The sequence below is a fragment of the Phlebotomus papatasi genome, chromosome 3 (assembly GCF_024763615.1).
Source record: "Phlebotomus papatasi isolate M1 chromosome 3, Ppap_2.1, whole genome shotgun sequence".
In the NCBI taxonomy this organism is placed as follows: Eukaryota; Metazoa; Arthropoda; class Insecta; order Diptera; family Psychodidae; genus Phlebotomus; species Phlebotomus papatasi.
In genome coordinates, this window is record NC_077224.1 from 84,133,120 (window position 1) to 84,149,403 (window position 16,284).

Consider the following 16,284-nt stretch of genomic DNA (forward strand, 5'->3'; position numbering starts at 1 on the left):
TTTCTCCGAAACCCGAATTGATACTCACACAATAAATTATTGGCATCCACATGAAATGGCATCCGATCCAAGAGAATTATCTCAAGTGGTTTGGAGAGAGCCTGACAGAATACTGATAGGCCTGTAACCTGACGGATTTGTGGGATTAGGAATCTTTGGAATCGGGGTCACCAGAGCTCTCTTCCATATAAGTGGGAAGGTGGAAGAAGTAATTATATAGGTCTGTAAGGTAAGGCAAAATAATTGGCAATAGCATGCAGACAAAATCAAGGGAAAGGATACAAGAATTAGACAGATCGGACAAATAAATCTGATCCTAGAGATAGGACGACGTTACTTTCCCTCGGAATTGTGTATAACAATATCTTTGGTTTCCCATATTCCGGAAGCCTCTCTTTGATTTTAGAAATCTCTTTGATTTCTCGGATTCCGCGAGTCTTTCGTAAGTTTCTAAGCAAATTTTTTAGGTTAGCGCAGGTTCGTAAAACCCTATAAAGCCCTATAAACCCTATTCCAATTTTTAAATTACTTCTATTTTAAAAAACCTTAGCTCTGTAAAACTTTGATGATTTTCTGCGTGTTCTAGGTTTCCTAAAATATTCTGATCTTGTTATTGACTTTTGGGAAACCTTACATTTTGCATAAACGTTATTAGGTTTCTGAGGTTTCGTTAAAACTTTTGAAGGTTTCTCGAAATTCCCAAAAAGTTTTACTGGGTTCCCATGATTTCTCGAGTTCTACGAAACATTGCCCAAGCACTAGACCCAGATTTCTCCAAATGAATAACCCCTTGACCATCCTTCATGTGAGAAGAAATATAAAATAACAAAAATTTTCTCTTTAATACTACCTCAAGCCATATTCGTAGTTTAAAATGTTATAAAACGATAGGAATACCCCAATAAATAGGTGGAAAGGTTATCTTTGATATTCACCGTCTTGTCTTGTTACACGCAGAATTAATTAATCATAAATTTCGCTAATTGTTCATGTTTTTCATCACAAAATCGCTCACAAACTCACAAATAAAACCCAATCAATTTGCCGCCTCCAACTCTGGACCATATTTAAACAGTTTTTTTTCCGTAGAGCCAACGAAAAAAAAACCGTTTAGCGGTAGCTTCCCCAAGAAAACTGAAAATATTTTCATCACTTTATGATTTTGGTGTAATTTAAATAAATTTGCAGCCGCGAAGGAAATTACAGAAATATTCTCTTTCATCGGGCCAATTTTGAAAAGTCTTCTCCATGCTCCAATATTAAATATATTCCACACAGACATCCCCTAAATCACTCATTTAAATGGGACCAAAGACTTTTGAATAAAAAAAATAAAGAGAAACAGATAAAAAATTCCGGATCTATTTTAAACAACATTCGCTCATCACTATTCTTTCCACTCAAAATATCACAACAATATAATTTATATTAAAATGCTAAATGGGGGAAGATATGTGGAATATATGGAAGAATATAAAAAAAAAAGAGAAGACTGTGCTACAATAAAATGTGACTCCGATATGACGACGTATACGATTTAGTGTACAAGGTGTTTTTTGATAAAGAGGCACGCACTCTTGAGGAAACATGAAGATATCGTGATGAGGTGTGTTGTTAGTTGCTTAATTTTCAAATCATTTTCACCCTACACTTTCATTGACACACAATTTCTCTTCAGGGGTCAATTTGGTAGGGAAATAAACAAGATAACCCCCAATTATTGCACTTTTCTAGCAGTTTTGAGAAGAACAAACAGTTAAAGAATAATTCGAGAGAGTAAGTTTAGCAGTTTCATCACAAAATGATCTGTTTTTCACTTTAAAAAACTGCTAGAATTTTATGGTTTTACTAGAATGACCAAAGTATTATTACTAAAAATTTCTTAATCAGAAACAGAAACTCTAATTCTTTGCTAGAAAAAAATTACAACAAACTAACCTGGGTGATTTTGGCCCCCTGTTAAATATTCGTAAGCCATTCTTCAATTCTAATGTTTAAGAACGGTCTTCACGGATCAAACATGGTAGATCGGATCGACAAAGACCATTCTTAAGTGCTAGAATTAAAAAAAAGCTTACGAGCAGGAAGGGATTAAAGTCATCCAAGGAGGACAGATTTCTTTAAATTTGCGCTGAAAAAAATTACGATCTTGCTATTATTACGTATAAAAATTTTAGAATTTCAACAAGTTTTTCTTCTATTTAGAATTTCTACAAGTTAAAACATCCTACCAGCGAGTCACGATTTCTTCGTGACATAGAGGCAAAATTTTAGAAAGATGGCTAAGAATAAAAGTCAGTAAAAAATTGCAGATAATTTGATCAAAGTATCATGATTGGCCTTTTCAACAGAATACACAATAACAACTTTTCTTCTCAGTTATAATAGTTTTCTAGCAGTTTTGACACATCCCAGACAATGGAATACTTAATCAGAAAGATAAAGAATATTTCGTTAGATTAAATTTATTAGTTAGAAAAAATGTCGATAAACTTTAGATAAAATTTATTATTTAGTTAAATAAAATTCTAGCGGTTTTTCACTATAAAAAATTAAGGGTTTTGGCATTTACGAATTGTATTTGTAATTGTCAGCTTTAGCTGTCAAATATTTCCTGTAAGAATAAAGTAAAAAAGAAATACTTATACATTTATGGAAAATTCTAGCACTAATTATAGTTTAAAATCAGAAAATTTTCATTCAATTTTTTCAGGGAATTTCATGAACTAATAGAACTATCCTCTAAACATATTGCAATTTCAGTGCAGGAAATATCAAATATTCAAATTAAATTCATATTATCATGAAATTGTGGTATAAACACCTACGGGAATCGGTTACTATCGCAGTTTTCTAGTAGTTTTGACAAAAGATAGTTCGGAAATAGTTCGAGAAAGTCAATTTATCCGTTTCACCACAATATAAACAGTACTAATAGTACTAACAGTACTAACTCTTTTCCAAGTCACAATAATTTTCTAGCAGTTTAGATAGATCATATTTAATGGAATACTTACACTTGGAAAGATAGAGAATATTTCTTCGTAAATTCCTGAAAATTATTCTAATAAACTTTAGTTGTCGTCTCATAAACAAAAGTAAACAAGATTTCTTTATGGCATTCTAGTAGTTTTTCACTGTAGAAAAATACGGGTTTTGGCATTTATGAAACACATAGCAAATTGTATTTGTAATTGTAAGCTTTAATTGTCAAACTTTTCTCGTAAAAACAAATATGAGGTGAAATACTCTTACGTCTTTAGAAAATTCTAGCAGTATATACAGTTTTAAATGAGGAAATGTTCATAAATTTAAATGAACTACTAAAACTATTCTCTAAAAATATATCAGTAAGAACTCATTCATTCTAGTAGATTTTTTTCCTGGAAGTAGATAGGTATTCTAGCAGTTTCTGATATATCATCGGTTAGGTCAGTAACTGTGTTAATTGCATTTGCTATGTGTCTGTCATCGATTGCAATCGTGACAAAACCCGATGGGAACCCGTGAATATCGGGGAAAAAGGACCTGATTAGATTCCCAAAACATAACTAACTGATCTAAATATAATATTTTGATCACTAGAGACTCGATTGAAAGGTATTGCAAGATGGTTTAACGTTCTCCAGAATTAAAACTCTTTCAAAGGACCACTAATAACCTTAAAGCTAATAATAGGCTTAGAATATAACCTCAAAAATACAATTTTTAATAAAAAAAATACCAATAAGAAAGAGATTTTAGTTACTAAAAAATCCCAGTTTAGTATTAAACTAAATTATTACTAAATTAGAGGATTTGACATTCTAGCCGCTTTCTGATATTTTCATTTTAAATTAAATATAGGAACTTGATTTATGTTCAGAAATAGAATTCAAAGAATTCTAGTTCCATTGTGTATTGAAAATTAAACATTCTAGTACCTTTTCCTTAACATTGCGATTCTAGCAGTTTTTTAATACTTCGAAAACGAAAATCAATCAAGAGATATCAAGTCCATTAAAACAACATTAAATTGTCTTAAAACCACCGCAATGAAGAAAATCATATTCTAGCAGTTTTACATAACCTTTCAGAGTTAGAAACCCCTTGAAGATACATTCTGTTTATCGGACACTATTTGCATTTACCAAAATGAGTAACAGAGAAAGAGGTATTCAAATTACAACTTAAATTCCATACCGCCTTAATACATATCATTTCATTATCAAGAAACGACAATAAGAAACAGAAACACCTTTTAATGATTCCACCATGAGACGAAAGATGCTTCTGCCATATCTGGTTGTCTGTTTATTGAAATAATTCAATAAAATGTGCCAAAATAAATGTTAAATTTTATCAAATTGCTTATGGGCTGCGTGTGCGAGTATTGGAGTCCCAAATGGAGATCAAACAGGCGCCTCGGTGAATATGTCTTTTTAATTAATTCATCAATTCACGATTGTGGATTAAGCAGTGCACACCTTGCATGCGATTAGCACGCAAAAAAGAGGTGAGATAAAGACTGGGGTATGAAAAAAAGGCTCCAAAAAATTTAACCATCTTTTGCGAAATGCCTTTTTTCTGCCGTCCATTATTTTTTCATTCAATTAAGAATTAATTCGTTCAACCTCACCTCTATCTAAAGCACATGAAATAGAGATTATTGGGTGAGAATGGGATGAATACATAAAAGTGTAGAACAAGAAAATGAAGGTGATTGCACAGGTGAAAATTTTTCCATCATCGTGAAGCGATGAGAAAAAATATTCTGCGTTATTTACAGAGATGCTAAATTACTCATATTTTATTACTTCGCGCAATACTAAAACTTTGTTCGAAGGCTTACGTTCGAAATTGCTTGAATGATCTTCAGTCCCATGTGGTCTAGTGGCTAGGATATCTGGCTTTCACCCAGAAGGCCCGGGTTCGATTCCCGGCATGGGAAGATTTTTTTTTCTCAATGGTAAATCAATTTTTTCGTAACTTCGTTAAAATACTTCATAAAACCCACCATAATGCAGCGATTAGACATCTGCTGTACTAAAATTGGTTCTAAATTGCATAGATAACCTAAAATTTCTAAATTTTACAAAATTTACTGTTCCAAAAGGCAAAATTGGATCACTAGCTGCTCTTGTCAAAAACACAGCACAGCGGATCAATATTCTGTAATATTAGAACTTCCTCAAACGACAACTAATAACCTCAAAGCTAATAATAAGCCTAGAACATAACCTCAAAAATACATTTTTTAATAAAATGATACCAATAAGCTGTTTACTGATAGGGTTTTTATATTTTTATTAAAGTTTGCATCAGGAAAATGTTAGGTGTACTTGAAAAAGACTAAGAGTTAAATAGTGTACAAAGTCCTTTGAACATAACCTCAAAGATCTTACTTTTACAAATAAAACTATGTAATTTTTAGGATTTTTAAGCATTCATATGTTCTGTTTCCGAACAGAGATGAAAGCCATCAGTGGCTCGTCTTTCCGAAACATAATAGAGTTTTGTAGAATACCACAAATGCCCCTGAATCCCGCGAAAACATAACCTCAAAGATAATTAGACAATTATAATAATTTCAAGTTACTGTAATTGATTTAAATTAGATAAAATGTGCTTCCTTTCATTTTCCAAGAACTTTGAACATATCAATCGTTCCATAGAAAGCAATTAGTGTAAAAATCCCTAATTGTTGAAATCATAACCTCAAAAAAGAATTATCTTAATTGGAAGTGACGCATTTTTAGCATGAATTCACCTTCTTATTAAAAAGATTAACCATCTGGCACATTTGATACTGGAAAAGTCACTGATGCAATTTTACATAATATCAAATAAATAACTATAAATATAAATGGCTTTCCTCTCTGAAACATAACCTCAAAGGTGCTCAGACATTTAAAACAATTTAAAAATACAATGCAGATTAGTTCAAATGGACTCTCTTTCATTTTGCAACAATTTTGAACACATTATTTGTTCCAGAGAAAGCAGTTAGTGACGGAATACCTAATTGTTGAAATCATAACCTCAAAAAACAATTTTGTTAAACAAGAATGAACCTTTTAATTTAAAAAAAAATCAACCATCTAGCAAAATTGATACTGAAGTAGTCGCTGAAACAATTTTAACGTAACCTCAAATGAATAACCATAAATAGCTTTTCTTTCCGAAATATAACCTCAAAGGTGCTCAGACACTGAAAACATTTTTAAAATACAATGTTCCTGATTAGTTCAAATGGATTTTCTTTCATTTTCCAACAATTTTGAACACATTAATTGTTCCAGAGAAAGTAGTTAGTGATAATTGTTGAAATTGTAACCTCAAAAAACAATTTTGTTAGATCTGCCGCATTTTTTGTATGAATGAACCTATTCATTTAAAACAAATCAACCACATAGCACAATTGATACTGGAAAAGTCGCTCAAACTATTTTAACATAACCTAAAATATCTAAATATCGAATTTCTTTGTTCACAGCTATGAGACATTGTTGTCATAACCTCAAAAATCTTTAATTTAGTTTAATTTAGCCTTAAACACATTTTCTGTTGAAGAGACTCAACTTTCTGAACCATTTAAGCTTTCACAGAATACCGCTAGTGGCGCTAAACTCATTTTACGCCTTGAAATAACCTCAAAGGCCAAAACGCAATACCTCTGATTTTGTTACAAAATTTTGTTAACTTTCAGTTTTAATAACCATTCTTCTTCTAATAAACTTGTTGCTTAACATAAATGGATCAATACTAAAGGCTTTAAATAGCAATTTTATCTACATCCTTCACGTGTAAATAAATTCATGTTGATTGTGACGTATTTAAACATGATCGTTCCTTAGTGATCATCAAATTCAATTGCCCTTCCTTTGCGGCCTTCCCTTATCAAATTACCATTTACAATGAATTTTTAATCCCTTCACCGACATTAAAATAGAATTACTCAGTAAATTGCACTGAAAATATGGACAGGATTGTTCTTTCATGCACCTCTTCGATATTGTTAAAATATCTCATTCCTTTGCCCCGCCAAATGCTATTATCATATCCTCAATGGTTCGCACAATCTTCTTGGATGTGGCACAAAAGGCATATGAAGTATGTTTGGTGCCTGTGCAAGAGCTCGATGGAATGGCGTTTTGAAGTAGTAATTATCGTTTGCTTGTAGCATATGGTTGCAATAAAACACTCACTACATCCACAAACAAGATCCCCATGATGTACGCGAGTCTTGTTTGCTTATTTGATGTGCGTGGATCTTGGCACATGTTCGCACTCAATGATCAGAATTTGCACACACCAACGAGGTGACTTTCCGATGGAAAGGTTGATTAATAAACAAAAAATACAAAAACAACTTACTTAAATAAATAGAAAATTAGCGTGAGAAATTTGTAAACTTTATGATTGATTTGTTATCATAAACTTTCATCAAATTCAGGAAATTCACGGTTCAGAATTTAGAAACACTCGAGGATCAGAAAATCCTTGGGAACTCCCGAAAAGCAATTCGCAACCCAGAGAAATTTAGAAGACCTTAAGAACCTAGAGATCCTAGGAACCTAATACGGGACATAGGGAACCCTAGAGAAATCCAAGGGTAAAGCCTCAAAACATTTGGAAATCCAGAGAACTAACCCTTGATTATCCTTGAAAACGCAAAAATCAATTAAGAATCCGAACAACTTATGAGAGTGCTAAATCCTAAGAGCCGGAGATCTCTCTAACCTAGAGAGAAACAGTTTGGAACTCATGTAGAACATGAAGAACTCTTGGGTAATCCAGGGGTGAATCCGGAGAGCCCTTCAAAATCAGGGCAGAAACGGAGAAGCCGGAGAACGTTTAGGGGTCCTAAGACACCGGTGATCCCTCAAAATCAGATGGAATCGTTTTGAAACTCATGCGGATTAAGCTAAACTTTTGTTAAATCTACCTTAAAAAGAATCGAGAAATCGGAGAACCCTGGAAAACCCTTGAAAGCTTGGAAATCTATCAAAAGTTCGAAGAAATTTTAGGAGTCCTAGGACCCTGAAAATCCCTTGAAACAGATAGAAACGCTTGTAAACTCATGTGGGATATGGCAAACCTTTGGGAAGCATAAAGGTGAAGCTTGAGAATACTCGGGAAATCCAAGAACCTTTGAAGTCTTACCCGATGGTCCTTAGAAATCAGATGGAAATGTTTACAACTTTATTCGGAACATGAAGAACTCCGGGGAAATCTAGGGGTAAAACTTGAAAACACTCGGGAATATAGAGAACCTTTGGAAAAAATCGGAAACCAAGGAAGCTATCGGGATTCCAAGGAACCTTTTGAATTCCTAGGATATACGGGAACCCTTAAAATCTGATGGCAACTCATTTGGAAATCCATTGGTAAAGCTTGAAAATACTCGGGAACCTGAATGTTTCTTAGGAACCCTTGAAAACCAGGGAAGAACTCGGGAATCCAGGGAACTTTCTGAAGTCCTAGGACCCCGGAAATCACTTAAAATGTGATGAAAACGCTTGAAAACTCATTTGAAACTCAAAATATCCCTTGGAAATCCACTGGTGAAGCTTGAGAATACTCAGGAACCTGAAGGTTTTTTAGGAACCCTTGAAAACCAAGAAAGCACTCGGAAATCCAGGAAACTTTCGGAAGTCCTAGGATAGGATCCTGGAAATCTCTGAAAATCCTATGGAAATGCTTGGGAACTCCTGTGGAAACTGAAGAATCCTTTGGAAATCTACTGATAGAGCTTGATAATGCACGGGAACCTGAAGTTTTTTTTAGGAATCCTAGAAATCCAGGAAACAAACAGGAACCCAAGGAGTTTTGGAAGTCCAAGGATACTTGGTAACTTATGCGAAAAATGAGAAAAAGCCTTGGAAAATCGACGGGTAAAGCTTAAGAACAGTCGGGAATCCAGAGAACCGTTTAGGAACCTTTGGAAAATAAGAAAGAAACCGGGGATCCAGTGGATTTTTAGGAGACCTAGGCCACCAGAGATCCCTCAAAAACCAGATAAAAACGCCTGTAAGCTTCTGGGAAATATGAAGAAATCTTGGTAAATTAAATGCCTTGGTAATACTCGAAAAGGGAAACAATCGGGAACCTAAGAGCTTCTGCGAGTGCTAGAACCCCAAGGGTCTCCCAAAACCAGATAAAGACTATTGTAAATCACGCGGAAATTGGTGAATCTTTGGAAAACCTATAGGTAAAATGGAGAACGCTGGGAACCCCTAAAATCCAAAGAAGCATTCGGGAATATGGAGAACTTTTAGGAGTCCTAGATTTAGAGCCTCGACAGACCTGAGGATTAGCCGAGAGACGACTTAGCGTAATTATATTCGAAATAATGATTAAACTGCATTTCCATAATTTTCCACTAAGTCGTCTCTCGGCTTAAGTCGTAAATGTGTCTAGGGCATTACGGGGGTCCTCGAAACCAACTGGAAATACTTGGAAAATCATAAATATTGTTTAAAGAAGTGGAAATACGGACTGGGATAAAATAAGTTACCGCTTCTAAACCGTTGACTTTAACACTCAGGGATCCTGGGTCCGATCCTTGTGAGAACATAACAGATTTTCCTTGTTTCTTTTCAGCTAATTGATATACTTCAGTCGAGAGAATTTAAATCTTAAATCATTTATATACATCACTACATTATGCGATTGAACACTTCAACCTTACTCATTCGGCTTTATATGAGATTCCACATTCGAAAATAATATTTTAAATAACAACTTTTCTCTAGAAAAATTTCCATTTGCGAAATTTTGCTAAATGGGAAGTGTTGATTAAATAAACATTCTTCATTTGCACTTTTAGTGAATATATTACCGCTTTACAGGTGTTCAGAATAGTTTTTTCAAATATTTGTATGTGATTTTGATAGGTGAAAAATTATTCTGTAAATACCTGATAATTCAGAATAATAGGGTTGTCAATCAAACTCATAAAATTAGTAAGAAAAATTGTGCTAATTCACAATTTAGTTGGAAAAGAAATATGATGAAATACTTTGACTTTTTTTTCACTTTGAAGAAATTTCTTCCGAAAATTAGCATATATTTGGGAATCTGTTTCATCGGTTTCATCATACATCATAATGAGAAATATTACACAAATCGGTGTTTATAATTGCAATAAAATCCATTAGATTTTGGTTAGAACTAGCCTAACCTCAAAAATGGGCAAGTGAGAAAGACTTCAAGGGTAACGTGGTATCCTAATTAGGTTCAGAAGTGGAATACTGGAATAGTTATTTTTGTTGAGAAATTATTCTCAGGTTGAGGTTATGGTGGTCATAACCTCATATTCCGTAAGATCTGTTGATCATAACCTCAAATTCTTCAAAATCAAAGATTTTTTCTTCACTGCTGTAAGGGTCCTAATGAAAATAATCCTAAAATAGTAATGAGAGTAGGGTATAGGACTTACCAGACTCCAGCTGCCATCCCGAAGTAGTACCTTAGCAGGAAGGTACCTGCACAAGGTGCATTGGAGAGTCCGTCGGTGAGGAGTAGCGAAACTCCGGGAAGTTGCGGATCGTAACCGCAGGCAGTAGGATTCCTCTTGGCCAACCACCTAACACTCCATCCTACCGCAACTAACAAATGACAAGTGACCAGGGGCATAAAGATTTTGTCCCATTTCGTGTCCGTAAAGATCAAACAGAGAGTGGCAACAATGGCAGTTAGCAGGGCAGCCACACTCCAGGCTGTCACCCAGACTTCAGCTAGGTGCTTCTCTTGGGCATCAAAAAGGATATCAGCCTCACACAGAGGAGCACACTTCCCTGTTCTATTGAGTCTGGCATAGAGATGGGACTTGACTAGATCTTGGCAATTGGACACATGGGACTTGATTTTTGACGTGGGAGGAGGTAGGCCATCGCTAGGTTCTCCAGGACCTTCCATGCACATATGTTCATGGTTGTTCTCTTCGGGGAATCTACTGCATTCCAGGGCACTTGGCCAGGGAAACCCAAAGCCCTGAAGGACCGGAAGGCATCGTGCCCGGGTCGTTTCACACAGACCCCTACAGGGGCCAATAGGAACAGGGACCTTCGGGGTGCACATAGGAACATATGCTGCACAGAGGAAAAAATGCAACTGGGCACTGCAACCGTACTGAATTAAGGGCGAAAAGGTCTGAAGGGTAAAATCTGCATCAGTTTGTATCTCATGACCCACCAAATTGGGCATTGAGGTCTCATTGTAGCCAATCCCACGACAAAGTTCTATTCGGATGGGCTCACATGTGCGCATCGAGATATCGGGATTGGCATGTGCGGCATGTGGCAGATGAATTAGCAGCAGTAGGAGACAAGTGCTCCTCATTAGCATCCAAGTGTCAGATGTCGCCATTGTGAACTTCCAGTGACTCCAAAGAAATCTTCCACTGTTCTCTTAATTACTATTTTCTTTTTTTTTCGTTCCCTCACACTAGAAATTCTTTCACTTTTTGCTATTCATTGGGTTTCATTTGAGCCACACTAAACACTAAATACCACAGAATTATTTATAGAGAGTTATTGTTCAATATTTTAGCCAATGACACCAAATGATGATTGTTTGGATTTTGATGCAAAGAATGCGCAGGATGAATTCCTAAAAATATCACAAAAACGTTCCTCAAAGTCTCTGCCTTTCTAACCTCTCAAGAGCAACACAGTAAATCAAAATTTCGGTTACCATTTGGAACAAAAGTTATTTGAGAATCACTGAGAGATTTACGATCAGTAATAACGAAATAGGATAACTAATTTGGTTAAATAATTAACCGAAACGTGTAGGTTATTTTATCCTGATGCTATCGAACTAATCGAAGTAGATCTAACCTACAAAATCGGTTACGAAAAGGTTATTTGAACATTATCGAAGGGTAGCATTATCGAAGTCAGATAACACTGTGCAACACGATTTTACTAACGGAGATCTCACATGGTACGTTTGATAGAGTCAAGTCCCCTGTTTAAGAATCTGAGCTTGGTTTTGCTCCATCACGTCACAATGATTTTTTATTAATACTTTTATATTTTTTCTGTTTTGCCATACATTATTCGTTATATCTCAGGTTCTAGTGAACAGAACTTAAAAAGTGTAGGTCCGTTAGAAAGCTAATTAGCTGTGCTTCAATTTTGATAATTACAAGAAACTTTGTAAAATCACTCCTTCAGGGTGTAAAATTGGAGTTTCTCTAAGAATTACCAAAAATGGTCTTAAAGTGTGGTTTTAAAAATTTGTATAAAATAAACTAAACAAAATATTAAAAATTCATTAACACCAGGCGATAGGCAACACTTGGGACTACAATTTTGTTCATCTGAGACATCGCGCTCCGATCACTCTAAATGCCTCATTTGTTGGTTTTTGTCATTTTTCAAAAATATGAAGTACTAATTTTAGAGCAAATTTCCTAAAGATTTCTGAGAAAATATCTTTTGAAACTAAAGTGAAATATACATAAATGTTGAGATTCTTCTTTAAATCGATCGGGAGACCATCAACATAATTTTCATTTACATTCCCAATCAACGCTCGTTAAAAAGCGTTTTCTTTTCGTTTTCGTTCTTCGTTTTTCGTTTCGTTTTCTTTTCCAAGGTTAGATGTAAGACGTTTGACAAGTTTTGTTTATCGGTTTCACTTTTATTGGTGATTTTCGGTCAGCGAAAACTGTCTCGTCGTTAAAGGGTTAACCTCAAAAATCAACTTCAAGTTCAAAAACGTTTTGAATGACAAAGTTAAAGTAATGGCAATTGGTCCTCTGAAAATCAAGTTGTATTTGGCCTTAGGGATTAAGGACCTTCAGGAGATAATTAAAGCCTTCAATAGAAAATCCGTGTAAGACTTAGCGAGTTGCGGCTACAGCAGACTTCACGACTCGGTTTTTTACTGATTTGGAAATAGATTACCCTAGAAAATTTGGTTATGTTTAACCCAACTTTCAAAACGAAGATTATTTTGAATCAATGAACTTCAGAGTTTCAGAGTTTTTACATGACTGGCATATACAACTAGAGAAAAAGCTTTTCCACTGTTTTGCTCTGGAGATTGGTCACCAACGCTAAGACGGCGGTGGACGTAGAAAACTACACGGGATCTCAGTGAAACGAAACTGTACTTCGAAAGCATTGTAAAAGCAACATTGTAAAAAAAGCATTGCTGCAATTCGTAATTTCTATCTTCAGGCTGGATCCTAGAAGCAATTAATTTGTTTCAAGAACACTTTTAATTCTGAATTCTTGTCATTCTCTATTTTTTATGTTCCTCTTTTTTCTGATTTTTTTTTATTATCACAATTGTAAAAGGGATGACCCTGTTCACGTGATTAAATAAAGCAATAATAAAAATAATAATAAAAAATAAAATTAAATAAAATGCTATTTATTCATGTATTTAAAAAAAATCTACAATTCTACCGAACCTACGGAATTCAATACGATTTTTAGGTTAGAATCTGATACATTTGAATTTGAGACAATTTAATAAATATTTTTTCTCTCAAAATATGGAAAAAACAAATATTTGTATGGGAATTTAATAAAACACCTTCGAAATCTTCGAAATCATCCGGTTTTATAGTGTTTTAGAGGTTAGAAATAGTGAAAATCACATTTTCCCATCTAAGTTTTCTGATTTTACGTTATGAAAATTGACGAAAAAATTCTATACACTATCGCTTAAGATATTTTTGCCTAAAACTCTGTTTAAATGTGAAATATAAACCGACGTAATATAGTTAATGAGGTGGGAATTCCAGAATTCGGCGGGAAGATACAACTCACTCAGGGAAAACTCATTAACTTTTTCCAGAGCTTTCGGCTCGGTCTCCAATCCTTCATGTGTGTTCAAGTCTTTCAAATGTTCTCTGAGATTCGTTCATAAATTGGGTCAGGACATTCACAAGGCATGTAGAGAGAATACACTGAGAGAAATCCGAAAAAGTTAAAATAACATTTCGGAAATGTTTATTTTACCCTGTAGTATTGATCCGAAATCGGTGTAAATATTACCCCTTTTTAAGTGTATAAGGGCTTAAAATTACCCTTTTTCATGTTAATTTTACCCTTAAAAAGGAGTAAAATTAACGTTAAAAAATGTTGATATATTTTTACACCAAAAAAGTGTTAGAGTTACGAGGAAAAAAAGTTAATCGCACCCTCTTTTTTCTCAGTGTTGTCATTTTGTTACAGAATTTCCTTAGAGGTCCCTTAAAGGGTCCAAAAACTAACCAACACCGATTTATATCACTTCTTCAATAGAAGGTGAAAATGAAAATAGGTTAGAAAAATCGATTAAGGTTCAAATTGCCGATTGATTGATCTAAAACATTGAGAGAAATCCAAAAAAGTCAAAATAACATTCCGGAAATGTTTATTTTACCCTGAAGTATTGATCCGAAATCGGTGTAAATATTACCCTTTTTAGGTGTATTATGGGTTAAAGTTACCCTTTTTTCATGTTGATTTTATCCTCAAAAGGTGTAAAATTAATATTAAAAAATGTTGATATATTTTTACACCCGAAAAGTGTTAAAGTTATGGCGAAAAAATGTTAATCGTAGCCTTTTTTCTCAGTGAAGATACTTTTAAAGCCGGAAACTAACAGTCACAATTAGTTTCGAGAGAAATAATAGATTTTGCAATCGGTTTATCGAGCCAAGATTACGTTGATCAATAAAATTGGTTTAAGGCCCCGATCAATTGGTGAATATATAACTGATATATCGAGAAAATAGCTCTCACAATCGGAAATCAAAATCGTTCAAAATCGGTCAAATTCCCATAGGTTATTTCTACTTCCATTAAATTCAGTTAAGGGCTAAATCGGTAAAGTAATAACCGAAATTTTGACTTACTGTTTAGATTTTTTCTGGTGCCGTCAAAAGTTTTACTTGTTTCTAATTGTTATTTATAAATAATGTCGAACGTGTATTATGTATTTAACTGCTCATTATATCCCAACATTCATTGAGGAATTTTTACACATGTTTCATCTTTCTTAGCGTTTCTTTTTCTTCTTTAACTAACCAAAAAAAAAAGAAAGATCCCCCTCAATATTTGCTGTATGTTAACATTTTCTTCTTTTCTCTCACTCACAATCTCTTGGAGGGCCTACAGAGATCTTCTCACTCCGAAACTCGTTAGACTTCCAGAGCCAAGGGAAAAGAACACTAATCCTCAACTTCTGGTACATATGTTTTCATGTCATAAATAACGAAAAGGAATAAATATTTGGTGTTGGAAGTCTCTGGGTATCGAGTCTGAGACGAAAGATGGATAGATTTTGAAACTTTCAATAAACTCCTTTAGCCACAAAATTCCAAACACTGAGTCTATTATCACTGACTTTAGAGCTCTCGTACGGGAGAAAGGTATTTGAGGTGTTTAGATTACAATTCTCTGCTGGCTTTTTACCATGAGTCTATTTTTTTTTTGCTTGATCAAAACCACTCGAGATAGTCACAGAAAACACTCAAATGCTCCAGATAAATCCTTATCGATGGATTTGCCACAATTTTCACGGGTTTTCCAAGGCCGGAAGAGTATCAAAAGTTACTTTAAAACAAATCTAACACCTTCGATTAAAAAATTCAAAAATCTCGCACCAGAAAAAAAACCGCGTCTACATTGGTTGAAAGTTCTGAACACACTGCAGAAGATAATAATAAATAAAATGTGAATAAGCTCCGATCGTGGCCCGAATGGTTAAAAAAGAGGAATGGAATCTCAACAAGTAATAATCACCAATACACCTAAAGTCTAAGATAAACTTCTTTCAACTTACGGTAAGGTGAGATTCTTACTGCTCATGTTCACAATAAGACGCAGAGATATTCGAAAATCCAGTGGGAAATCATTTAAGACGCTCAGAGCAAAAGTGGACCGTTTTAATAGGGAAATGCATACAAAGGAGACCACTCTTGCTCTGAGCGTCTCATTTGAAAGTTCAATAGAAAAGTTCATGTATTCGCCGATTAAGCGTTTGCGGCGCTTCTTGTTCGAATTTTCGAATTTTTAGAGACGAAAACAGACTGTTAAGCGGTCTTCAGACCAGTTACTCCAGTTTCCGTAGGTCTCAAAATCCTAAATAGCGTGCAATTTAATTACTTTTTTTGGAGACTAATAGGTTAAATAAATAATAATGCTGGCACAACATTCCATGAAGGAACAAGGCCTTCCCGTAAGGGGATTTCTAGACATATGCATTATTATTTTTTTCTTGTACGGGATGAGGTTGTCAGTCCCATGCCCGTGGAATCAATTGCAGTGAAGCTCACTGGATGCAATTCGAACA

At 34.5% G+C, this 16,284-nt stretch overlaps 1 protein-coding gene and 1 non-coding gene across 3 annotated transcripts in view; one reads left to right on the forward strand and one right to left on the reverse strand.

Moving 5' to 3' along the window:
- Positions 1-15,641, reverse strand: part of LOC129806097 (frizzled-4) — a 70,886-nt gene extending 55,245 nt beyond the window's left edge. Inside the window, exons 1-3 of one of the 2 annotated variants that reach the window (XM_055854447.1) lie at positions 15,087-15,625; positions 14,846-15,012; positions 10,424-11,595 (exon numbers count right to left, since the gene is read on the reverse strand). In XM_055854447.1, coding sequence (XP_055710422.1) covers positions 10,424-11,352 — 929 coding nt within the window. In that variant the 5' untranslated portion in view covers positions 11,353-11,595; positions 14,846-15,012; positions 15,087-15,625. Of the gene's footprint in view, positions 1-10,423; positions 11,596-14,845; positions 15,013-15,086 lie in introns of both variants that reach the window. The other variant, XM_055854448.1, reaches the window with a different exon arrangement.
- On the forward strand, positions 4,859-4,930 carry Trnae-uuc (transfer RNA glutamic acid (anticodon UUC)). Its single transcript has one exon. It is a non-coding gene; the product is annotated as a tRNA-Glu (tRNA).
- Positions 15,642-16,284: the final 643 nt, after the last annotated feature.